Source organism: Simochromis diagramma, unplaced genomic scaffold (assembly GCF_900408965.1).
Source record: "Simochromis diagramma unplaced genomic scaffold, fSimDia1.1 OVJJ01000753.1, whole genome shotgun sequence".
NCBI lineage: Eukaryota > Metazoa > Chordata > Actinopteri > Cichliformes > Cichlidae > Simochromis > Simochromis diagramma.
The window spans coordinates 23888414-23913043 of record NW_024387523.1 but is presented as its reverse complement, the minus strand read 5'-3'; the positions used below and the strand labels follow the sequence as shown (position 1 = coordinate 23913043).

At 39.3% G+C, this 24630-nt stretch overlaps 1 protein-coding gene and 1 long non-coding RNA gene across 2 annotated transcripts; one reads left to right on the top strand and one right to left on the bottom strand.

The window, feature by feature from the left end:
• Positions 1 to 1781: 1781 nt before the first annotated feature.
• On the bottom strand, positions 1782 to 14265 carry nrsn1l (neurensin 1-like). Its single transcript, XM_040021282.1, has 4 exons — positions 14007 to 14265; positions 10559 to 10634; positions 8954 to 9106; positions 1782 to 4614 (listed from the first exon to the last, which is right to left on the bottom strand). The coding sequence occupies exons 2-4, from the start codon at positions 10616 to 10618 to the stop codon at positions 4201 to 4203; spliced, it is 627 nt and encodes a 208-aa protein (XP_039877216.1). The 5' UTR covers positions 10619 to 10634; positions 14007 to 14265; the 3' UTR covers positions 1782 to 4200.
• On the top strand, positions 9597 to 20001 carry LOC120727123. The gene is made up of 3 exons (XR_005694431.1): positions 9597 to 9801; positions 16178 to 16181; positions 19991 to 20001. It is a non-coding gene; the product is annotated as an uncharacterized LOC120727123 (long non-coding RNA).
• Positions 20002 to 24630: the final 4629 nt, after the last annotated feature.

Genomic DNA, 24630 nt, shown 5'->3' with positions numbered 1-24630 from the left:
AAAATGTCTGAACCTTTTAGTGTTGACTGTCACGTCTATTTTGTTTATTGCCCAAAGCACACTTAAACATTTAAGCAACGAAAGTCGACCCAAAGTGCTTCAGAGACATGCACACTTACATTCCAGGTCTCTAAAAAAAATCCACTTTCTAAATACATGAAAAACTCTTTTTTTCTGATTATTTTTTAGGCATTTTAGCATTTGTGTATTACTGTGCTAACTAATAATTGTGGAAAGTAAAATCAAAGTGATTTAGTGGCCATTAAAATGTGTGATGACTCATCTCATAAATCATCACACACTGGTCTCCTCTACATAATTTGGCTTTACAGGTTAAAAGCACCAGTATCAATATTGGTATTGGCAACAGTGACCTTGTATTTATTTGTTATTGGATTAATACCACAATTTGTGACAAAGTGAACGAAGTTATGCTGTATCTGTTTGTTGCAGACAGACAGTGTGCTGTTAGACGTGTTAAAGAGAAGCAGGCTGCTGCTTCTCAGTGCAATGTTCAGCTCTTTGTTGGAGCTCGGCTTGGTCTATCACTTGGAGAACTAAAACAATTTCCTAAAAGAGGATAAAACCAGAATATTTGCTTTGTTAAAAATTAATAAAATAATTAGTTAAAATGGGTTAAAAGTAACAATAAGCTGTTCCAACATTTAATACCTATTAAAAAAAGAAAAGAAAAAAACTTCTTAGTAAAAGTGTGTAGAAAAGATCCATAATTTTATGAGTTTAAAAAATAGGAATCCAGACTAATTATTAGACTTGACTTTGGTTTCACAAACCTAATCTAAATGTTTTTATTTTCCTTTCTTTATGATTTATTACACCTGGGCTTAAAAAAACACGCACGAGTGCACTCTTGGTTGTATTTGTTGCCTAGCAGCATGCACTGTCTCGCTAATTTGCCCTTCACAGTCTGTGGCAATTATGAAAGAGCATTCCAAAGAAAAGGCACTTTCACCCATATTGAAATAATAAAATTAGAACATCAATAGAGACGTGCAGTCAGCGCAAGACCACCAACTGCCGAGCAGCTTAAGTTCATAACAAACAAAAAGAAGGAGCTGAACAGGAAATAAATCATTGTTCTGATTCAGGGAGCTTTCCTTCAGAAATCAATGTGAAGAAAAAACTGGAAAGACATCCTGAGCAAGCCAAAGAACATCAAACCAGTGGGATTCTTCTTCAGAAGACATCCGCATACAGCATACAGCAGTCTAATTCTTGACGCTTACTGGTTTGATTGACGTATGTGATTGACAAGTATGTCACACAGAATCAAAATCTCTTGTTCAGATCATGATTGTACAGCCTGTGGATTGCTTCTGCCCCACCTCTCCAAGACTCTCCTTCTTGTAAACATGAGACACAGTGGACACATTTCCTCTATTGTTACAAGCTCCATAGAAACCACTTAGGTCATATCTCTATGCCTGCTTCCAACTAGGCATACACATACAACAAGTGAATATTGGGTTTAAGAATAAATGGTTTAACTGCTGTAATACAGTCGGACATAACAGAGAGACAAGAAAATATGAATTATTCCAGTCGTTGTGGCACAGATTTATTAAATGGATCCAAACACTTTAAAAATTGCAGATCACAAGTTTATTTTGGTGATTTTCTTTGCACCAGTGACACGAAACCCCATTTTACTCCATTATCTTCACCATAACCAGTAACACAACAAAACAATGAAACAGCAATAGTAACACTCAGTGAAATTACTCCCATTATATCAGGACATCGGGGTTGCTCTTTTTTTTTAAATGCTTTTTTTTCTAGGTTGTAGTCTATTTTTCTGAAATTTGAGGACCTAATCAGACAGGGGGCTTCTAAGGTGCCAGTGCAAATTCCTCTCACCTCAGCCCTTCACCACTCACTCGCTGCTACTGTGTCCACCTGTAAACAAAAAATCTGATTGGAGTAAAAATAACGAGAGGGGACGTGAGGGACCAATCAGAAAAGGGTCTTTGTTCGGAGTTCAAAATAGAGCACTTGAAGCCCAACTGTTGCCTGGAGACACAGATTGCAGGCAATTACGCAGCCAGATTACAGTGTGGAGAAGGGAGGTGATACTGTCAATGGAGCACAAATTACTGCGCGTCTGTGCGTGTGGGTGTGTGGGTGAGAGTGCGTGTGACTGTGTTCAACACAGCAGGCTGAGCGTATGTGTAGATGTGTGTAGCTGCAGGTACATAATTGTTAATGATTCTCTTTATGAGCGGAGAGCCAGGATTCACGTGCGGTTCATACAACATCATCACCATCATCACTAAGTACTTTGAAAGCCAGTATCACTATTTAAAAAAATACAAAACACAAGGCAAAAACAACATGAAATAGGAGGAATAAAAACATACATTTCTAAGAACTGAGTGTATTTTCTTAATGCTAGTGGACAAACACAGTCTACCCGGTCAACAGCTATGTCTCTATGCTGCACTACGAGGTGTTTACGATAACTACGTGCCTTATGGTTCAAGTCTTGGGGCCTAAAAATACCTCTACAGCTTATCTTCTCTGGAAGCTTTTCAACATATTAAACAAAGAGAAGTAAAGATGGAGGCAGTAGATGCCACACCACATTTCTGGATCTGGTCGGTGGTCAAGAAGACACACTTATGTTCATGCTTATGACTTCTTTTCATTTTTTGACAGCATCCAGTCTCATATTAAACACACAGGCTTTCTGAAATACTGCAAATGTACTATATGTTGGGTTACTGAAAATGAGGTCAGATGACACCTTGTCTGAAGCCCTGATGACAACCCTAAAGATGGACATAGTGCTGGATGGGCCTTGAACCTGCAGTCTTTTCACTACAAGGAGGTGATAGCTGTGAGCTTACTGGTTCAATCACTTGTTTTTTTAGGCATATTGAAAAGAGCAAGTTCATTTAGTAAATTATGGTCATTTTAAGTTTCAGAAAATGTTATGAAGTATTGGCTAATGGCTTGTAAGCGTACAGTTTCGTGGTCAGAGCTATCAATCAGTGGGCGCATCCAGTTTGAAAACACCAAGATGCCAAAAGTGCTAATCTGGAGGCTTGATGACGTCACGGTACGGACGTCCATCTTTTATCATGTCTACGGTTCAACAGGCTCACCACACGGGTGTGTTTTGTTCACTTTGTTATTTTTGCAATGACTATTAACGTTTGGACTGAGGTTCATAGCAGTGCTGTGCAACACAAACACATTATCGGTCCTATCGTTCTAGTATCGATCCAGCAACAACACCAGCGTTGGTATCGTTGGTGATTATCAGCCTCTTTCAAACCATGACGTGAACCGTGGTCCAGCTTCAGATAATTTTGTCAGCTTGTGTGATGACATATACTCACTCAGAAACAAAAGAAAAGCTTTCTCTGAAATCTTTCTGTCTCTGCACCCACTTTCATCGAATCCACCGCTACACCTAGATAGTGAGCCATTACAGGTACTTGGGCATAACTCTGAACGACAAAATGACACTGAATGATTTCATGTGCAAAAAGCCCAATCATGAAGCTGATTGAAAATGTTTTATTCATCAGCTCTAAATAAACAATGATTTGTTGGTTTGGCAGCCTCGGTGCAGATAACAAAAGAGTGGAAAAGAGAGTTAAATGTTCCCAAAACACTGTTGGCACCGAGTTGAATGACATATTTGTACGATTAGAGCCACTCGGAGGGAAAAGGCCAGTCTGTCCAGACCCTCAAAACTCTCTTCATGCTTCATGCAAGGCTTCGCTCCTTGCCGCGGGGGAGGGGAGAAGATTTGGCTCTTCTTGCCATTTCAGATCATTGCTTTGTATCTTAAAAAAAAAACAACAAATGTAGGTTTTATATGTGTAGTGTAAATCTGAGGTTTTTTTTTTTAGTTTTTTTAACATCCTCTAATGTATTTATGTGTTTTTTTCACTAAATCATAATATATGTGGGTTTTCTTGACTGGTGCTTGTAAACAAAATCACATCCCTAGAACTACAGAGAGGCTAGTCAATCCAATCCAGTCCAATCCAATCAAACAGCAGGGGTCTGACTGTAATACTGAGGTGACAAAACAGCCTCCATCTGAACAATCTGCATGTTGAAATAACACATTTCCTTTGACAGAGGTAAGACAAGAAGTTAAGACCATGCAAAAAAAAAAGGCCCCAGGACTAGAACAAAAGCCTTATAGCTCAGTCGTGATCTTTTTTAAGAAGCGGGCTGCACATTTTCCACCTTCGACAAAGTAAAGGGCACCTTCCCCTCCTCTGAACCAGGTGGCTTAGTGACCACATCCCTAACATCCTTAAAGCCCCTCCACTTTGACCCACACTCTCTTCTCCCTTCCACTCCCCCTGGTCTGTGGGACAGCCTCTGTTTCAAGTTGGCCTTGGGGAGGATCCAAACAACAACCCCCATTGCAGCCAGGGCAGAGCCGAGGCAGGAGAGCCCAATCCCGGCTGCGGCGCTGAGATGCAGCCCCTTGTTAAAGCTGATGGCCTGCGTGTCCACGAAGAACAGATCTCCCTCTCCGAACGACTCGATTTTGGGAGGAGTGGAGTAGCCGACCGACAGTGTGGCAATACCTGCAGTCAAGATGAGGACACCCAGGGCCAAGGACACCTAAGGGTAGACAGGGTAAAGAAAGGAAGCTGAGGTGGTCATTTTTGCAGATATGGCTATTTAATTTTTGTATAGGTGGCCCTGTTTGCTCGGTGCTCTTCACTACTTGTTAAGAAAGGTCATTTTGTTGTTTGTAATGCAGAAAAATCCCAATTGCCACACGTGCTGACCTGGAATCCCGCTGCTTTACAAATACCAGCACATGACTGCTGTTCATCATGAAGCTTAAAAATGCACTGTATGCACTACATTATATGAGTAAAGTCGCAGAGAGAAGTTTCTGCATTTTCAACCTGAAACATCAGCAGAATTTCACCTCAAAGTAGAAGAAAAACAATGATTAAAAAAGTATAATATTTGGCCATTCGTGTATTTGGGAAAATGATGCAAAATTATACAACCCTGAGAGCACAAACCTCTGCCAAGGCAGCTTACTCTCTGGGCAACATTTACTTTTAAGGGAATAGTATCGTGCTTTCTTTCCTTTGTGCTTTAAGATGTTTGCAGTGCACTAAAAATTAGAAAAGGACAGCATGATGGATGAATGCTTTAATTACACAAACATTATGTAGGAGTAGGTAATGAAGAAAAATAATAGATAAATAAATGGACATCGGCTTCAGCTTATCAGATAATGATTCTACAGTTGATTTCTAAGTACATAGCCAGCTCATTCTCGTTCTCTTGACAATACTTTCTTTAAAGATGTAACACATTTTGGGGTGAATCTGAAAGAAAAAAGTGACATCGGAGGTCCAATGTGTCATGATATTAGGAATCCTCATATATCACCCTCTATAAGTCTATATGTCGGCCATACAAACAATGGCAGTAAGAGACATAATTTTAAATAGTAAATATCATTATTATCTTTTTGACCTTCAGATCGACCTACTGACCTTGAAGGAAAGGTCAGAGGTCAAATATGATATTTGAAACAATAATACAGTACTTTCTATATTTTGACAAAACACACCAAATTTGTAAGCATCAAATTTTTTGTTAGTTTTTGAAATTATTACGTTGACCTTGAAGACCCTTGTGGACGTATGCCAAATTTTAATAGATTTTAATAGATGGAGACTTTGGACTCCACCGAGCCATCAGATGGCCCCGCCCCTCCCTGAGCCTGGTTCTGCTGGAGGTTTCTTCCTGTTAAAAGGGAGTTTTTCCTTCCCACTGTTGCCAAAGTGCTTACCCATAGGGGGTCATAAGATTGTTGGGTTTTTCCCTGTATGTATACGAACCAGCAAGATCAAGATCAACTGAAAGTCACAAAGGAGCCCAGGGTAACAGCTAAACAGCAAAAGGCCTTTTTAAACACTAGCTAATCATTTTTATCAGTCCAACATCAGAATCACATTCAACAATAATACTACAGGTCACCTGGAGAAGCCAGAAGGCTGTTGGAAAAAATATTTTATGGGACACATCAGACCAAAATAGAACCTCCTGGATTAAATACAGTGGGGCAAAAAAGTATTTAGTCAGCCACCGATTGTGCAAGTTCCCCCACTTAAAATGATGACAGAGGTCAGTAATTTGCACCAGAGGTACACTTCAACTGTGAGAGACAGAATGTGAAAAAAAAATCCATGAATTCACATGGTAGGATTTGTAAAGAATTTATTCGTAAATCAGGGTGGAAAATAAGTATTTGGTCAATAACAAAAATACAACTCAATACTTTGTAACATAACCTTTGTTGGCAATAACAGAGGTCAAACGTTTACTATAGGTCTTTACCAGGTTTGCACACACAGTAGCTGGTATTTTGGCCCATTCCTCCATGCAGATCTTCTCGAGAGCAGTGATGTTTTGGGGCTGTCGCCGAGCAACACAGACTTTCAACTCCCGCCACAGATTTTCTATGGGGTTGAGGTCTGGAGACTGGCTAGGCCACTCCAGGACTTTCAAATGCTTCTTACGGAGCCACTCCTTTGTTGCCCGGGCGGTGTGTTTTGGATCATTGTCATGTTGGAAGACCCAGCCTCGTTTCATCTTCAAAGTTCTCACTGATGGAAGGAGGTTTTGGCTCAAAATCTCACGATACATGGCCCCATTCATTCTGTCCTTAACACGGATCAGTCGTCCTGTCCCCTTGGCAGAAAAACAGCCCCATAGCATGATGTTTCCACCCCCATGCTTCACAGTAGGTATGGTGTTCTTGGGATGCAACTCAGTATTCTTCGTCCTCCAAACACGACAAGTTGAGTTTATACCAAAAAGTTCTACTTTGGTTTCATCTGACCACATGACATTCTCCCAATCCTCTGCTGTATCATTCATGTGCTCTCTGGCAAACTTCAGACGGGCCTGGACATGCACTGGCTTCAGCAGCGGAACACGTCTGGCACTGCGGGATTTGATTCCCTGCCGTTGTAGTGTGTTACTGATGGTGACCTTTGTTACTTTGGTCCCAGCTCTCTGCAGGTCATTCACCAGGTCCCCCCGTGTGGTTCTGGGATCTTTGCTCACCGTTCTCATGATCATTTTGACCCCACGGGATGAGATCTTGCGTGGAGCCCCAGATTGAGGGAGATTATCAGTGGTCTTGTATGTCTTCCATTTTCTGATGATTGCTCCCACAGTTGATTTTTTCACACCAAGCTGCTTGCCTATTGTAGATTCACTCTTCCCAGTCTGGTGCAGGTCTACAATACTTTTCCTGGTGTCCTTCGAAAGCTCTTTGGTCTTGGCCATGGCGGAGTTTGGAGTCTGACTGTTTAAGGCTGCGGACAGGTGTCTTTTATACAGATGATGGGTTCAAACAGGTGCCATTCATACAGGTAACGAGTGGGGGACAGAAAAGCGTCTTACAGAAGACGTTACAGGTCTGTGAGAGCCAGAGATTTTCCTTGTTTGAGGTGACCAAATACTTATTTTCCACCCTAATTTACGAATAAATTCTTTACAAATCCTACCATGTGAATTCATGGATTTTTTTTTCACATTCTGTCTCTCACAGTTGAAGTGTACCTCTGGTGCAAATTACTGACCTCTGTCATCATTTTAAGTGGGGGAACTTGCACAATCGGTGGCTGACTAAATACTTTTTTGCCCCACTGTAGGAAGGCTCAAGAGATTAGAAAACACACGATTACAACATGACAACCTTATATCATCTATGAAACCATCTATGGTGGAGGTAGTGTCATGATTTGGGCTCATTATGCTAAGTCTGACAGCTTGTTATCAATGGAACAATCAGTTTTATGAAGTATACTAGCATGTTGTAATTAAAAATGTCCAGACATTTATCTGATACCTGAATAAAAAAAATAAATGACATTTGCTTTTAAAGGAAGGAGTCAAACCAATGACCTTAGCCCAGCAGAAATGTTATTGAAGGATATAAAGCAGGGGTGTCAAACTCCAGTCCTTGAGGGCCGGTGTCCTGAAACTTTTAAATGTGTCCCTGGTAACCCCTAACCCTACTTAAGTAAATTTAAATAAATGTATGTAAATGTAAGAGTTTGGAAAAATGTACTTCTAAAAATACTTTTATTGCACCATGTTCATTCACTCACGAGCTGCTGTAACATGAATCAAATAGCTGAATTACCACCTCAGCATGCAGTCAAGTTCTATAGAGTCGTGCTAATGACCTAGTAAATATATTTAGGTGTGTTGCAGCAGGGACACATGGAAAAGTATCAGGACACCAGCCATCGAGGACTGGAGTTTGACACCTGTGATCTAAAGCATCAGTTTATACGAGAAACTAACTAGTATTGCAGAAATAAAGTACCCCTGTACATAGCATTTGGCCACAGTTGTGAAAATATGTAATGATGGTTTAATTTCTGTAATTATACCTAAATATATAAATATAAACAATATAGACACTTTGCAGAGTTATTACACCAGTGAAGCTCACTGCTGGCAGCTGCAAACTGCCAGTAAGAGACACCATGTGTCACAGTGGTGACACATTCACTCCTCAGGGCACCACAGGGCTGACAGTGACAAGGGCATCAATGTGTGAAGACGAGGGCTGTCCAGTTTTATGTGGAAGAACTCAAAAGTCAACTCGACTGAAAAGCCAATGAAGTAAAAATGTATATTGATTTTAACTTTTCATGGATTTAGCTGTAAAAGGACCACATCTAATTTTTTTTTACACCGTAAGCCTCATAAAAGAATTCATCCCCTGAATTATTTGATGCAGCTGTGAGTCGTATAATGATCCGAGGTCAAGTTAATATTATCAATATTATTTTTGGAATTAAAATTTTAGTACCAGAAACACAGTAAAAGAGGAAATGTAGCACTTTATTGTGCCACAGGAAACATTTCAAAACCATGTCATGGTATGTTCAGAGAACAGTAGCTTTACCTTCCAGATTGCTGAGGTCCACCACAGGGCTGACCTCTGGCTCTGGACGAACCCCCGATCCTCCGGGTCTCTCTCCCACATGGAGGAGGAGCACTCTTCATAGAAGTGGTGCAGATAGGAACGAACCCCAAAACGAAGACAGCTTGAACCTGCCTGGAAGTAAGTTGTGACCAAAACGAGAGAAAAAAAATCACATTTGAAATAAACACATGAATCATCGTAATTTTTAGGCATAGCCAAGTGGCGGAAGGCTTTCGCTTAGTTGGTCTCAGCATCTGATCTCTGCTTTTCACGGATGATGTGGTTCTGTTGGCTTCATCAGGTGATGGCCTCCAGCTTGCACTGGAACGGTTCGCGGCCGAGTGTGAAGCGGTGGAAATGAGAATCAGCACCTCCAAATCTGAGGCCATGGTCCTCAGTCGGAAAAGGGTGGAGTGCCCACTCCGGGTCAGGGACGAGCTCTTGCCCCAAGTGGAAGAGTTTAAGTATCTTGGGGTCTTGTTCACAAGTGACGGGAGAAGGAAGCGGGAGATTGACAGACGGATCGGTGCTGCAGCTACAGTGATGTGGACGCTGTACTGGTCCGTCGTGGTAAAGAGAGGGCCACTCCTCACTTCTCACTTTATCTCTAAGGTTATTTACCGGTCGATCTGCAACCCTACCCTCACCTATGGTCACCAGCTGTGGGTAGTGACCGAAAGAATGAGATCGCGGAAACAAGTGACAGAAATGAGCTTCCTTCGAAGTGTGGCTGGTCTCTCCCTTTGAGATAAGGTGAGAAGTACAGCCATCTGTGATGGGCTCAGAGTAGAGCTGCTGCTCCTCCACATCGAAAGGAGCCAGTTGAGGTGGTTTATTTTGTGGTATTTTTTGAAGAACAACAGGAGACAGTGTCTCCCAATCTTTCTTACTTTAATTTAATATGTTGGTAAAACATTTTCATGCAGATTCGCCCAGAACGTTTTTAGTCGTGATACTAACATACAGACAGACAATGAGAGAAACTCAACCAATCACGTGAGCTCCTTGGCAGAGTTAATAAATACACGAATATTCTTACTGGAGAAAAAGGATGAAAACCTGCACGGTGACTGTAAGACTTAAAGGTAATTAACACTTTCTGCTCTTCTAAACATAAAAAAACATTGTGCCTGCTGCAGGATAAAAGACGTATAGACAGCAGTCCAACCAGGAATGCAGATTTTTTTAAATGCAGAGGACAAAATATGTTTAATCCCAATTATCAGAAAAGTGTTTGAAGATTCTGGAAGTACTTTCTGAACAATGCTAAATTTATGTTTGTCTTTTGTACATTTTAATAGTAACTCTAATACTGAGGCAATATATGAGAAGTGAAAACTTGTTTGGTATATATTTTAATTTATCTTAGTTTCCAAGATATAGTTATCAATCCATCAGTCACAGTGCCAAAGTAATTAGCAGGTACAGTATGTTCAGACTATTTTTGCTGCAACTTTGTTATTGTTACACTGACTTTCACGCAAACATTTTCTTTATGAGAGCTTCCTGTCATCTGCCTAACTCCAAAAACACTACTTCAGCTGTAATCAGATCAGAATGATCACCGGTGTTAGCGCAGCTCACCTCACTGCCGGAGGATTCTCCTCCCGAGCCAGAAGCACAGGCCTCGGAGCACAGAGCCATCTCTCTCCTTGTACACCTACAATAAAGATAGAAATTCATACGATAAGAATGGTGATACACAGCCAGCCGTACTTCTGAACAGACTGATTTGTGTACATATCAGCTGCCTGGCTGTGAACACAGACATTGTTTATCTGCTGAATATGGATTTCCTGCAATAAAAACCTTCCCTCCCTGCAGAGACTCGTCATAAATCCTTCACCCGTGTCTTCAGGTTGCCCCAGTTATTGTTGCCGCATGTGAACGATTGACGGCCACCGCGGCCCTGAGGTGACTCTATCACCACCCACGGATGAGTCACACATATGCAAGTGCGTGTACACTGTATTCATGTCCCTCTGTTGTTATTCTCCTAAGGCTGTTGGGTTGATTTATTTCATTCTTCAAACTGTTTCCCTGAGCTGTGCACAAACGCCAGAACTCAGTCTGTAGCACAGCAGCGGTCTAATCCGACTGCAGTATCAATCCTGATGACTAAATTTGCAATGACCAAATGACGGAAAGAACTTCCTGTTCAGGTAACGTTACATCATTACCTTCCTTTGCTGCTTAAGCTGAAAAGAATGAGTTACTAATAAAAGTGATCCAATATACCACATCTCTGTTTGGTGTCTTTATAGCTGTAAGTTGATATGATAAAAATAAAACTAAGACACAAAGAAAGCATGCTGGAGCTGAACATGATGCGCAGCATGTTTTTATCTTATCCTATGTAAAGCACTGAGAAAAAGGGTTTTGCAAAGCATTTGCCTACATTTTCTTTCAAATAAACAATTCAATAAGGGAAGACTGCCAGCCAAGGGTCTATTTCTATGGTTTGATACCCTGTTTTATCTTTCACTGGAACATTACCCTTAATTGATTGTAAAGTTGAGATAGTTAGATGTATGAACCCCCTAAAACACAAATTCAGAAAATAACAAATACATATTTTTATTTCCACCTTTACTTTTAAATGTGTCTGCAGAGCAGTGATTACAAACCAATTACATTTACTAACCTTCACATTTGTGGCAGCATCTTTAGACTTTAGAGCTTTTATTGTCATTGTGCAGTTTCTTGCACAGCGAAACTGAGTAGGTGGACCACAAAGGTGCAAAAGTAAAGGAAACAATATAGAAATGGGAAAAAAGCAATATATATGTATACATATATGTGAGTAAACTATATACATGGTGTATGCATAGAAACATTGAAACAGAAACATTGTGGGGCTGTATACAAGGGCATACTTTTATCTCATACTATACTCACATAACAACTATAGTTACTGGTTATTTATTATTATCCCACTTTTTCGTGTTGCAATATTAAATATAATGCTATAAAATACCATGTCTGACTTGATGCAGTATTAAAAATCTAATGATAAACAAGTGTATAAAATTGGAGCGCTTATATTTAAAATTTTTTATCTACATTTGGGATGCTGGAAAGTTTAATTTTACATTAGCAAAATTTTGATTGCAGGACAGTGCTAATGGTGTTTTTATTTATGTAAGGGAGCTCAGTAGTTCATTCACCACTGCTCAATAATTCAGCTATGCTTTAAGATAAAAAAAAGGCCACTCATAACACAATAACTCAAAGTTTACTGTTTGTTCGTTTTGGTTAATTAAATTTTAAAACACTGATACTCTAGTATTTTAAATAGGAACACTTTGAAGCACTAGTAAGGTCAGAGCTACGGGAGCCACTTCTGATTAATCCCACTGTGCTGAAATTGCCTATAATAAAGCCAGAGGTGGAGAAGAGGGCATCCCCGAGATGGTCCTCAATGAATAGAGCTAAAGGGCTAAACTAAAACTAGACACTGAAAGCAGAGTTAAAGGATTGTCTCGTTGTGGTGGTTGATGGTATGTGCAGGGCTTTTAAAACATAGTAGTTTCAGTTCTAAGGCCCAACTTTTACTTTGAAGGCTCTCCGGTTTTTGTTGCATTTTTTCAAGTTTCAGTACCACTTGGTGGTTAATCAGCGAGTGTTTGGAGACAAGTGGCCATTTTCCATAAACACTACAGGCAAGTGCAGCAATGTGATAAAAGCACTCACAAGGAGGTTTTTGGTTCATCACCCTATTTGTGACTAAACCTTCAGCAACGTGTTGGGAAATAGACATTTTTCCCCAGAGCAGTTGTCAGGGATTCACTGACTGGTCTCTAGTGCTGTCTGACTGAGACCTAAGACTCAATGAAAACTTTTTAACAAAAACTGACAAAGCAGTCCTCTACGTACGTGGAAGTCCACTGATATTCTTCATTATAAGTTCTAAGATTCAATTCAATTCAGCTTTATTTATATAAAATATATAAATACAATAGTAGAAAGAAAACACCAAACAATCACTTAAACACTTATGAGCATGTGCTTGGGGGCAGTGGGAAGAAAAAAAACCTCCCTTTTAACAGGAGGAAACCTCAGGCTCAGGGAGGGGCGGCCATCTGCTGTGAACAGTTGGAGGTGAGGGGTGGAAGACAGTGGAAGGGAGCCAGAGAATAGCAATGACAGCGAGAGAAAAGTGAAAAAAGGTGAAGAAGAAATACTCAGTGCACGATGGGAAGCCCCCGGCAGCCCAGGCCTACTGCAGCATAACTAAGGCAGATTTCAGGATCACCTGATCCAGCCCTAACTATAAGCTTTATCAAAAAAGACATTTAAGCTTCATCTTAAAAGTAGAGAGGGTGTCTGTCCAAAACCAAACTGGGAGCTGGTTCCACTAAAGAGGGGCCTGAAAGCTGAAGGCTCTGCCTCCCATTCTACTTTTAAATACCCTTGTAACCACCAGTAAACCAGCAGCCTGGTTTAACCCAACTAAACACTTATTGTTAAAATCAGAATTGAACACTATTGACCTTGCTTACTGTTCTTACTACTGTTGTTTTTGTTGTTGTTGTTTTTAATGGTATGGCCTACATAATCAAAAGGGTCGTTAAAACAAGGAGCTGTCCATGGTGCTAGTAAGCTTGTCTCAGCTTTCCAGACAAGTTAAAAAAACAAAAACAAAAAACAAACACTTTTTATCTGACCGTTTCTTATAATGCTAAAAAGAATGCAACAGGCTATTTACTGGAGTACACCGATGCAGGAAATATGGTTTCAAATTCATTGAATGCTCACATTGAAACGGGAAAAGAAAAAAGGTCGCACTCAATCTCACTGCCGACATTTCTTCTAAACGGGCAGCAACATAAGGCACGGCGGTCATTTCAACTCACAGACGCAAACTAACCGCCGGCACTGAACACCAGTGAGTCATCGCGGCCATGGAGCCTCTCAGTCCATTTCACACTTTTTCTCCATCGCACTTCAGCTACGGTGATCTTTCTCTTTCCTCACAGCCTCCTTCTTTTGCTCTAACCGACTTTACAAGCAATGAAGGACGCAGTCTTACCCCTCCTGGCCGGAGAGCTCGAGGTTCTCACTGGGGATCCATGTGCTGTCGGACCGCTGGATCTCCAACGCTGCTGCTGATGTGAATCAGCCGAAGATAGACACTGAGCATGCGTGAGGATGGAGGAAAAAAAAAAAGACAAAAACGTGGAAACTTAATTAAATATGACATATGCTAATCTACGATCTCTCATTTTTGGGAAAGATGTTGAGTATTTACTCCGCTGTTTTGTCTTATGAAAATATGGAAACATCTGTCCTCACAATGAATCACATGTTTTAACCAGATAACACGATTTCATCTTTAAAGTATGAGTGACTGCGGACCTTTAACTTTCTTCACATAAATAAATAAATAAATCATGAAATCATGCGGAATTTAATCCAAAAAAATCAGTAAAATTTACTGAAATAAATATTTTATCCCTTTATAATTTTTTTAGTATGAAAAGGAACTCCTTGTTTGAAAAAGAAAATACAGTATGCCTACATATACAGCGAAAGATTAAACATGATCCTCTCTGAACTTGTCTGGGTGCCACAGATTCACTACCTGCCTGAAGAGAGAAAGCCAGATTAAGACCCCTATATAATTCTTCCCATTCTCATAGTGGAAGTTAAGCACTGTTATCAGTTCAGCTGAGATGAGCTGTCTGAATCTCCCCCCCCCCCCGGCTCATTTTGCACCTGTCTAGATGTTATCCTTTTGACGTTTGTTTAGTCTGAAGGGCTTTTTGCCGCAGGTGCTTTAGGATTGCTTCAAACTTTTCTTGACTGACCTCATCTTGAACCTCTGTCCTCTCCAAACTGCCTTCGAGTAAAGAAATGTTTTCCACACGGCATTCTGTGTTTATCCGTTTCAACATAGCAATTCAATTGTGACATAATATGTTAAAGAAAAGAAAAGAAAAAAGCTCAGTCTTTTTGGTGTAGAAGAATTTGATTCACCTAAACCCCATTCAGCACTTTTGAAATGAACATGAATGAGCATGAGTCAGCGAGCATGAGCAATGAGCTTAGTGTGGTCAGGAGGTAGAGAAGAACTGAGAGATAGGACATTTTATATGAATATTGGTTTCAGATTGGTCAATACAGGAAGAATCGCTGGCTGATGATGCTTTAAAGGTGTACACTGTGATCAGTAGCTGATCTCAAAATCAATGACAATATTATGTGTACCTTACACATTACACACTTTATACATATCCATTATATGTATGTTACATTTACAAGTTTAGACATGTGTAGGGTACATGTACATTTTATGGGTACATTGTTAAAATTATGTGTACCTCATGTGTGCATTACATATACATTATGTGTGTATGTTATAGGGATTACATGGTAAATGTTATAGGGATTACATGTATATTACATGCACGTTACATGTGTACATTGTTGAGATGGGTACATTGCAAGCACTTTACCTGTATGTCACATGTGTACGTATTTGTACATAATCTACAGAATAATATAGATAGTACATGTATGGTTGTAAGTAAATTTGTTGTGTTTCCTGTAAACGTAGCTCAGTGATTAATTTTATTAGTCATATAGGACTGGCTCTTATGGCGCTCTTTAAATGTAAATTTAATGGCTCTTACTGTCATATTTTATTTCATTTATTTTTAGCCAAGTGCCTCCAATCATGCTGTAGTTGGATTTCGTACCATTCATACAATTTCAAGTTAATGCCTCCATTGTGTATGTAGTGGTTTACACATGTGCTTAATAAGTGGAAGATTCCCGGTTTGATTCTGGGACCAGGTTTTGTCACAAACAGTATCTGGTGTAAAAAATGTAACAAATCAAACATGTGGAGCTGCCTGCTTGGGGTTACAACCCCTTGTGAATAAGAAGGTAGCTGAAAGTAATGTTTTCATCAAATTAAAGGTTTCACAAAGCCCACTGTATACTTACAACTATTGCACTCATAGGGTGTTTGGTTCTTGATTTGCAGGTGGCATGTGTTTTATATCGCTGGCCACTAATAACATGACTGGTGTTGCTGGTTAATCTTCCACTGTCCATTTCCAATGGCATTAACCAAGGAAGAGTGTTTTTGGAGCTTGAACCATGGTAGGAATATAAAAATATAGTCTTTTTATTAGTTCCAAGAACTTCATGAAAGTTCATTATTAGATCACTGGAAAAACTTTGAAGGTGTGAAAGGCATGTGAAAACTCTTTTGAAGAGTAACATGTATCTGATGTCCTCTCCTTACTGCACTGCATGTTGGGAGTTTGAGTGAAAGAGTGCATAAAGGTGCTGATTGAGTTTGGGAAGCTAGGACTACATTTTAGGAACATGCTCACCCTGCATTCATGCTCATGCTCAGGTTGACAACATAGTGCTGTAGCCAATGCTGCTGGCAAATAGCGGACACCTAGTGATCTAGGGAAACAAGGGGCTGAGGGAACTGGTCACAAGCAACCTGCAAGTAATGCAGCAGGAAACAGTGGAGGTCACAACTGGTGCCCCACAAACTGACGAGGGAATGGTGCAATGTGTTGATGAGGTGAAGGATAGACAGTCTGACAGGAATGACAAGGAAAATGTGAAGGAAAGCCAAGACACTAGACAGACAGCGGTGACAAGTAGGGCTGAAAATCAGAACACAGCTGCAGGCTGCTCAAATGTTGAAAATGGTAAAATCCCATGCTCAAGGATGACAAGACGAAAGACCCAAATCAATGGTCATATTCCTTATAAGATATCATCGAATTACTAGATGGAACTTTTGGCAGACAATCCATTAAAGTTACCAATTTTTTTCCCCAAGGGTTGAGCAGTCTATAAAATCTTATAACCTTAAGGAGAGTGGTCAGCTATAAACAGCTGAGCAAGCAAAAAGGTTAGGTCTAAAAAAGATACTGACTAAACTGAGCAGGAAGAAACAAGGAAAAATCTTCTAAAAGTGCAGTAAGATGCCTGGAGCACTGAAGGTGGTCTCTCTCATAAAGCTTTCACCGTCTTCCTGTCTCTATTAAATATGAGAGGTTTAAGAGTTGGAAGTTTAAACTTAAATAGGGGTTGTGATAAAAAAGGGTGAGAAGTATTTCTAAAGGAAATACAAGTACATTACAGCAAATGAAGCAGAGCAGGGTAGGACCCAAATAGTAGAGGCTGTAATTAGAGGTATACAGTGCGTGTTCATAAACATTTGTGCCCACAACAGCAGTACTGATTGTGTTAGCTATTTCATAACTTTAACAACAAATGAAAACAGTGCAGCAGTAACTCAGTGGCGGTGGTTGATGGGGACTGTAATTGCACCACATATCCTTTGGCTTATGGCGAGCCTCGTCCACCTTCAGCCTCTCTCCTGTCAACAATTACTGGTGAAAATGATCTTGTGGACATTTGAATGTCTGGAGGAAGCAGTGCACATATGAGTGTGTCTGAGGGTAGTGTGAGGACAGCTAGACTTGATTGGATTTACGTTAATCAGATACATAACAGCAAATTGATTAGGGCAGTAACTTCTCCTGTTGGTTTTCAGATCATCATTTAGGACTCTCGGGCATCTCGCTACTGGCATGCTGTCGACACTGCTCACACTGGCAATTTCATGTGAATCTGATTCACGATGAGCCTTTCTGTCAGTCTTTTTCTGACTGCTGGAATTACTGGAAGCTAAGAAAAACAGACATTGATAACCTAGATAGATGGTGGGATGTGGGGGGAGACACAGGTCAGAATTGTCTGCCAACATTGCACTATTCATGTGACAGCTGTAGAGAGAGGTTGCATTGACTAGTTAGAAAGAGAAATTAGAGCAGTAGAGGATGTTATATGATTCTTCACATTAATGAAATGTATTGTGTTCCTTAATGGACCATAATGGAAAATGTATTTTTAATTCCAAGAGGTGGATGTGGGACTTTTTTCTATTGATCAAGAGATCACCATGATTTCTTTAGAACTTTAGAAGCCTTTGTTTTTGTAAAAGGTTTATTTCATGGATTAAGTAAAAGTGGGTGGAGGACTTTCACATAATCCACTATCTGCCTAAAATGAATATTAGGTCCACTGTAAGTTGCACAGTAGTTGTAATATGTATCATATGTATCTTAAACTCAGATTCAGGGTGCATACAGAGAAACTATCCACACATACTGTAAATCATTCTGGACAGTGTATTAGAAAAATAGCAGATATTACAGGCATTTTACTACTTTACCGTATTAATTTTTTCTTTTATAAAATTATATATTTTCTTCCATTAAATCAACCATAAAAAGTAAATACAACATCTTCCAGAAATATTACAGAAATGCCACAATGTTTTCTTCTACTTACAAAGTGATGTTTTCGCTACAAATGTTTTAAAAAGATACAAAAATTCACCACATACCAAAATTAATCAGGCTGAGAACTCTTTCGTTCAGCTCTCTTGTTTCGGTTCAAGGGGAAAAGTGCAGACATTCGTCCACGCCTTTGCATTCTTTACTGTGCAATGTGTCCTTCGCTTTCACTGAGTCTCTTTTAAGCTATTCGCTTACAATGAGATAAATATTGGAAGGTAGTTTTTGTACAACTCTGTCCATCAACTGCCAGTGCTGACAGGATAGTGTGCTTAAATAGAGAGCAGCATTCAACCAGTTGTCAATGGCTGATAATGCCTCTGGGAAGGCAAACTAAAGAAGCATTGATGCCTCTGTAAGCGGTAGTACTCATTAAAAGCAGGCTCACTTCAAGGCACGGGACCTAGCTGAAATAATGTTAAAAGAAGCAGTCTCACACACACACACACACACACACACACACACACACACACACACACACACACACACACACACACAGAGTCAGATATAGACCAATATGTGTTCTGTAAATATTTCCTGAAGGTGCATTATTTATGCAGACTGTCATAACAGATCCCAAATGAAAAGAAAACAAATACTGTCATTTTCACATATTTATCTGGTCTGCGTGGGGGGTTGTGCTTCATCCTCCCTGCATATTTGTTATTTGGACGCACTATGGTGAGCCATAAAAGCCAGGGTAAGATTGTCTCCAAGGTGCCCTGGTGAGAGAAAGCCATGGAAAACCGCTCTTGTTTGTCGTTCATCCCCGTGCACATATAAAGGCTTTTTTTTTTTTGTATGACCAAGCTGTGTTCAACTGGAGAGAGAGAGAGAGAAAAAATTTCCATGGTTACCAGTCCAGCAAGGTCAGGCACATGAAGTGATTGCTAGGTGTTGATTGGCTGACAGATAATTACACTTTCCTTTAAGATGATGTGCAAACAGGATTTTTTTTCTTTCATCTCCTTTATTTAGAAGCTGTTGTAAAGCATTATCAGTCATTTCAGCTGCCTTGCTGCCCTTATTACTTCCTTTATTCACCAGCTTGGGAGGGTTATTCTTTGGTGTGATAAATTATGCATTATGCTTGTTTGGTATCTTAAAAATAACCTGTGCATCAACCCACACCAGCCTATAAAGCCACTATCAATGTCATAGAATACCCAAGCAATCATGTTAATTAGTTGTGAAAAGCCTTTCATTTATTGGCTCATCAAACAGAAAGGGCAAAGCGTTTTCCAAAGCCACAATATTTAGGTTGGATGACTGAGGAAGCAGTTTCAGTATTTCATTTCTCCACCTGTCAAATCCTTTTTGGGGTGGTAGTGATGGTGGCGGCTGTCCCAGCATGCATTGGAAGACTATTTTGACAAGTTGGCAGTTCATCTGTGTGCTAACTGAGATACAGAGACATTTTCTTCTGCGCCCCCTCTGCGTGTAAATCCACGAAACAATAACTATCGTTAAAACTTGTGTCTTATAAACTCAGTTTCTCCCAGATTGTTGATACTGTACACAAATTATCTGCGTGGACCACACAAACAGAAAATTTCTTCAGCCAGTCTTAATTTCACTTTTTAAAAATCCTGATCTGCCAGAGAACTAAGAAGCATAGTTGGCAGGTTTGGGGTTTTTTTTTCATTCTGTTAAGGTCAAACCTCTGAAGCTGAAAAAGCTGACATGGATGTGCCAACAGTTTAAGTCTCTTTAATGGTCATCGCTTTCACAGCTGAGCCTGACCCTGCAGACCAGTTTCAAAACACCAGTTTGATATCAATTGATATTTTTTCTTTAAAACTCATTTTCTTGAGGTAACATTTGAGCTGAGCTAGCAGGTGCAGCTATAGCCACTACGTGTAGCTATGCCTCAAATCTGCTAATTCTGATCAACTGGACTGTAATACTATGTTTGTGATACTGGTGCTAACAAAGCTAGCAAGCATTAGCTGAACCTGAAACTCTCACATTGAAATACTGACACTTTTAGTCCACAAAAACAATCACTGTAGAAGCCAATTTAATATATATTTTATGTTTTAAAAATTGTATTAAGAATAAGATTAATAAAGTTGGACACATAGTTTCTTGACTGACAAGTAAATCTCAATGCATCACTATAGCGACTCGATGTTTACTGGACTTCAACTTTGCTAATTTTAGGTCACTGAACTCAATAATCTGACTCATGTTTGTGACACTGATGCCCGTTTGTACCTTTTTTAACACAATTAAATAATAATAAAAAAATCATTGTTTGGTTTGAGGGTAGCTAAGCTAGCAGACTGTCAAAGAAGCCAGTGCTCCAATTTTAGTAATTTTTAAGTTTTTTGTTTGTTTGTTTTTGGTATGTTACTTAGAACAAGTGTATGTATCTGTATCTGTGGTACATCTATAAAGATGCCACATTAGCTGGTAACGTCTGTTGATGATGAACAAAGTGCATAAAAGGAAAAGAAAAAAGAGCTAATTGGCACTTTTGCATGCTAAGCTTGCCATATATAATCTTGTAAAACAATGAATCTTTGTTGTTATGCTTTGGTTTTTGTATTAAGCCAACATATAATTTATTACAGAGGTTTAGAGTTGCTGTTGGTTAGATTTAGTTACTTTTGCAGGCTAGCTGTTTCACTCTTTTTTATTTTAAGCTACCTTTAGCTAGATAAGGCTAGCCACACACAAGCCGTTTTTAGTGCCAGGTCCAATATAAAGCTGTTGCAGATAAAAGTTATACCGACCATTAATATACATATGGGTAAACAAACGGAGACAGAGAACATAACCTTGCTTCCTCGACGCGATAATGAATACAAAAATCAAGAGAAATGGAAAGACATGATCACTGTATGCGTGATGGTGTTTGTCCAAAGTTTTGTTGAGACTGGCCCAGCTGTTAAGGAGGAGATAAGGTCCATAGAAACATATATACATACATTGGATTGCTTCGAATGAGATGTTAAGTTTGAGTGGCACCATCAGTCCATTAAAATCAACAAAGTGGACAACTTTAAATTTAACATGTTTTTTAAGCTTACCTTTGTACAACTTGCTAATACAACTCTTCCTAGCTTCCTTTTCTTCTCTCCAGCTCAAACACATGCAAAGTTTGTGGTTAAACAAAAGGCTTACTAAAACTCTGAATCATTTGCTCATTCCATCTCAAATAAAAGCAGCATTTGACTTATCTTTTAATTGCACTAAAGGCTTGGTAACTCAAATTCTTTCGCTTCACTCCATTGTGTCATATCTCTCTTGAGTTCAGACACACAGTGAGGATACATCTACTCTATCTCAAATACAGGCATACCTTTTTTAATTGCATAATTAAAAGCTGGTTAAAGTCACTCTGCTGCTCTTTATCTCTTCTGTAAAAGCAGGTAATCCAGGCCCACAGATATGCATGCACCTAAAGTGTGCTAAAATTTCAGATCTTTTGTTATTGTCAATGCAGCTGTGGCTGTGCTTTTAGTAAGCACTCATTTAATTGCACAATAAGGCTTGTCAAAGCTGAGTTTCCTTCTCTTTTTTTGCATTATATGAGGGAAAGCTGCTGCGATTCTGTAGGGGGCGATGGCAGTGCACAGTTCAGAAGGTCATTGGATGCGTTTGTGGGTGCAGGAGTCGGGGAATGGCAGCGTTACATCACGCAGCACGTCAGATGATGGCACATTAACATGAATAATGCATCCCATGTTGACAAGCGGAGGGAAACCACACAGAGTCTAAATATTCTATAAGGAGAGGAATTCATAGAATAGAATAGCACTTTAGGAACTAATGGGCCGTCAGGTGTCACGTCCCATGATGAAGAGGTAAAGGAATGTGTGTGTTTGTGTGAATGTGCAGCATGGGTGCTCTGCTCATTACTGTTCAATGTGGGCTATAAAACCCCGTTCTTTAAAGAAAAAAAAATCTTTAAAATTTTTATTTTAGGTTTCAGCTTCATGTTCCTTGTTGGTGTTTGTCATGAAGGAGGAATTTCTTTTGTGTCTTTTTTTTTTAAACCACTGTGAGCAGAGCATGTGCTGAATTCACAGTAATTAGATTTCCAGACAGTGGAAGAGGAAATAAAAGGGAAATATACAGCTGTCACCTTAAGTCCACACATTTTCTAGGCTTGGACAGCTACTTTTATTACTAAATAAAAAGTGATAGAGAATGGAACACTACTTATTTTAAAGTGCTCCAATACAAATCCTACATGCATAATAGTGACACTAGCCTTATTCACTAGTTTTATTCATCGCTACTAATTACCAGAGATGGGCAGTAATGCGTTACAAGTAACGCGTTACTGTAATCTGATTACTTTTTTCAAGTAACGAGTAAAGTAAGGGATTACTATTGCAAAATGGTAATTAGATTACCGTTACTTTCCCGTAGGAACGCTGCGTTACTAAAACCGTGATTTTTTGCGAGAATGTCTCACGACAGTGACGTAAGCAAGTGTGTCGTTGGTGACAACAGCTGTGTGCATATCAACAATGGATCACATATCGATTGTGGGAGAGAGTATGAGCGTGCAGCGTTTAAAGCGTGGAAGTACTGACCTTACTTTGAGTTTGATTCCATAAAAAGTGACAAAAACATTAGTGTCCGTTGTGCGTGGGAAGAAAACTTTTTACAGCGAAAAAACCCCCTAAACTTCCAAGCAAGCACCGAGTGCGCAACGACGTAATGGGAAACTCACAGAGAAACTCGCGGATTCTTCAACTGACCGCGGCACACCTGCACCAGGGTAAACCTCCGCCTACCGCAGTCCTGCTTTACAGGTAAAATAGAGCAACAGGACCGCTGAGTCTTTGACTTTATTTATTTTCTGCTGTGTTTTACTTGCATCTATTTGAAAGAGTGAGTGTAAACACAAAAAATATTTTATTTTATGTGCTGGAATGTGCAGAAAATAAGTTTAAATGTTAAACCAATTTCTTCAACTCAGAGAATGTTGCATATAATTAAATTTTTGCTTGATGCATAAAGTTAAAAGATTAAAACTGATAAAACAAGTTAAAAAAAAGAGACTTTTCCATTTGATTACATTTTGTATGATGGATTATGCAGAAAAAGTAGAATTGGGCTGAAAGATCTATCGCTTTATCACCTCTTCAGGTTGTAAATCGTGTTTTTAAAAAGTAACTAAGTAACTAAGTAATTAATTACTTTTGAAAATAGTAATCAGTAAAGTAACGGGATTACTTTTTTGGGGAAGTAATCAGTAATTAGTTACTGATTACTTTTTTCAAGTAACTTGACCAACACTGCTAATTACAGTTATGATGGAATACATTGCACAGCATTACAGTGCATTACTTTGTTATTGTCTATGCAAGATTTTAAAATTCAGATCAATTTTAATTTGTACTGTGCTAGCTGTGATGTAAAGATCTTAAGAATGACTGAGAATCGGTAATATGATAGGAAGTGATGAAATGTATCTGAATACATTAAATTAAGTGTTGGAGCCTTGAATGGATACAGTGGTCCTGAAGGGTAAAACACACTGCAACTTAAGAAAATACCAGCAAATAGAAAAATGCAGACGACACAAATGTTTTTGGGGAGACAATAATGTGACGGAACAGCTGCGAAAGTGACAAGGTAACAGTAAACGGCTAATAGCAAACATGTATCTACAGTATTATGTGAATCATGTGATTAAAACACACATTACTTGCATCTTTTTCTCCCTTCGTAAAATTATCCATGACTATGGTATGCCACAGATGTGGGCGTGTCCTCATCTCCCAGAGGACAATCATTTGAAAATAATTTAATAACTTTATGATCTCTGTGAAAATTATTTCCACATCCATTGTATCCATTCAAGGCTTCAGCACTTAATTTAATGCATTCAGGTGCATTTCATCACTTGCTATCATATTAGCGATTCTCAGTCACTCGCTAACTACCAGCAAAAAAGAAAAAAAGAAGGAAACGGGCACTGGGTGATTTTTTTCCCTCTTCACATACTGATTTCTGTAGTCATGTAAGTGATTTGAAATTGGGGCAAAACAATGATTATTCAATTTTCATCATGCTTCAGCTGCAGGGGAAATGTTTTACATATATTCTTAGATTCTACATGTTAGAGGATGAAACATGCTCAGCTTAAACCATCCACCATAAGGCCCTAAAGCATGGCTTCTCCTCATCTTTTGCCCCATGAGGATAAATTTCATCATTCATCTACTGATTATCATTTTAATACACCGTATTTCATATTCATATGTAAAGCTATCCTGGGAACAAATCCACTTACATAACCCTTGCAATAGTTGAGCTCTATCTACCCATCTATCTTTATGATTTGATATATAG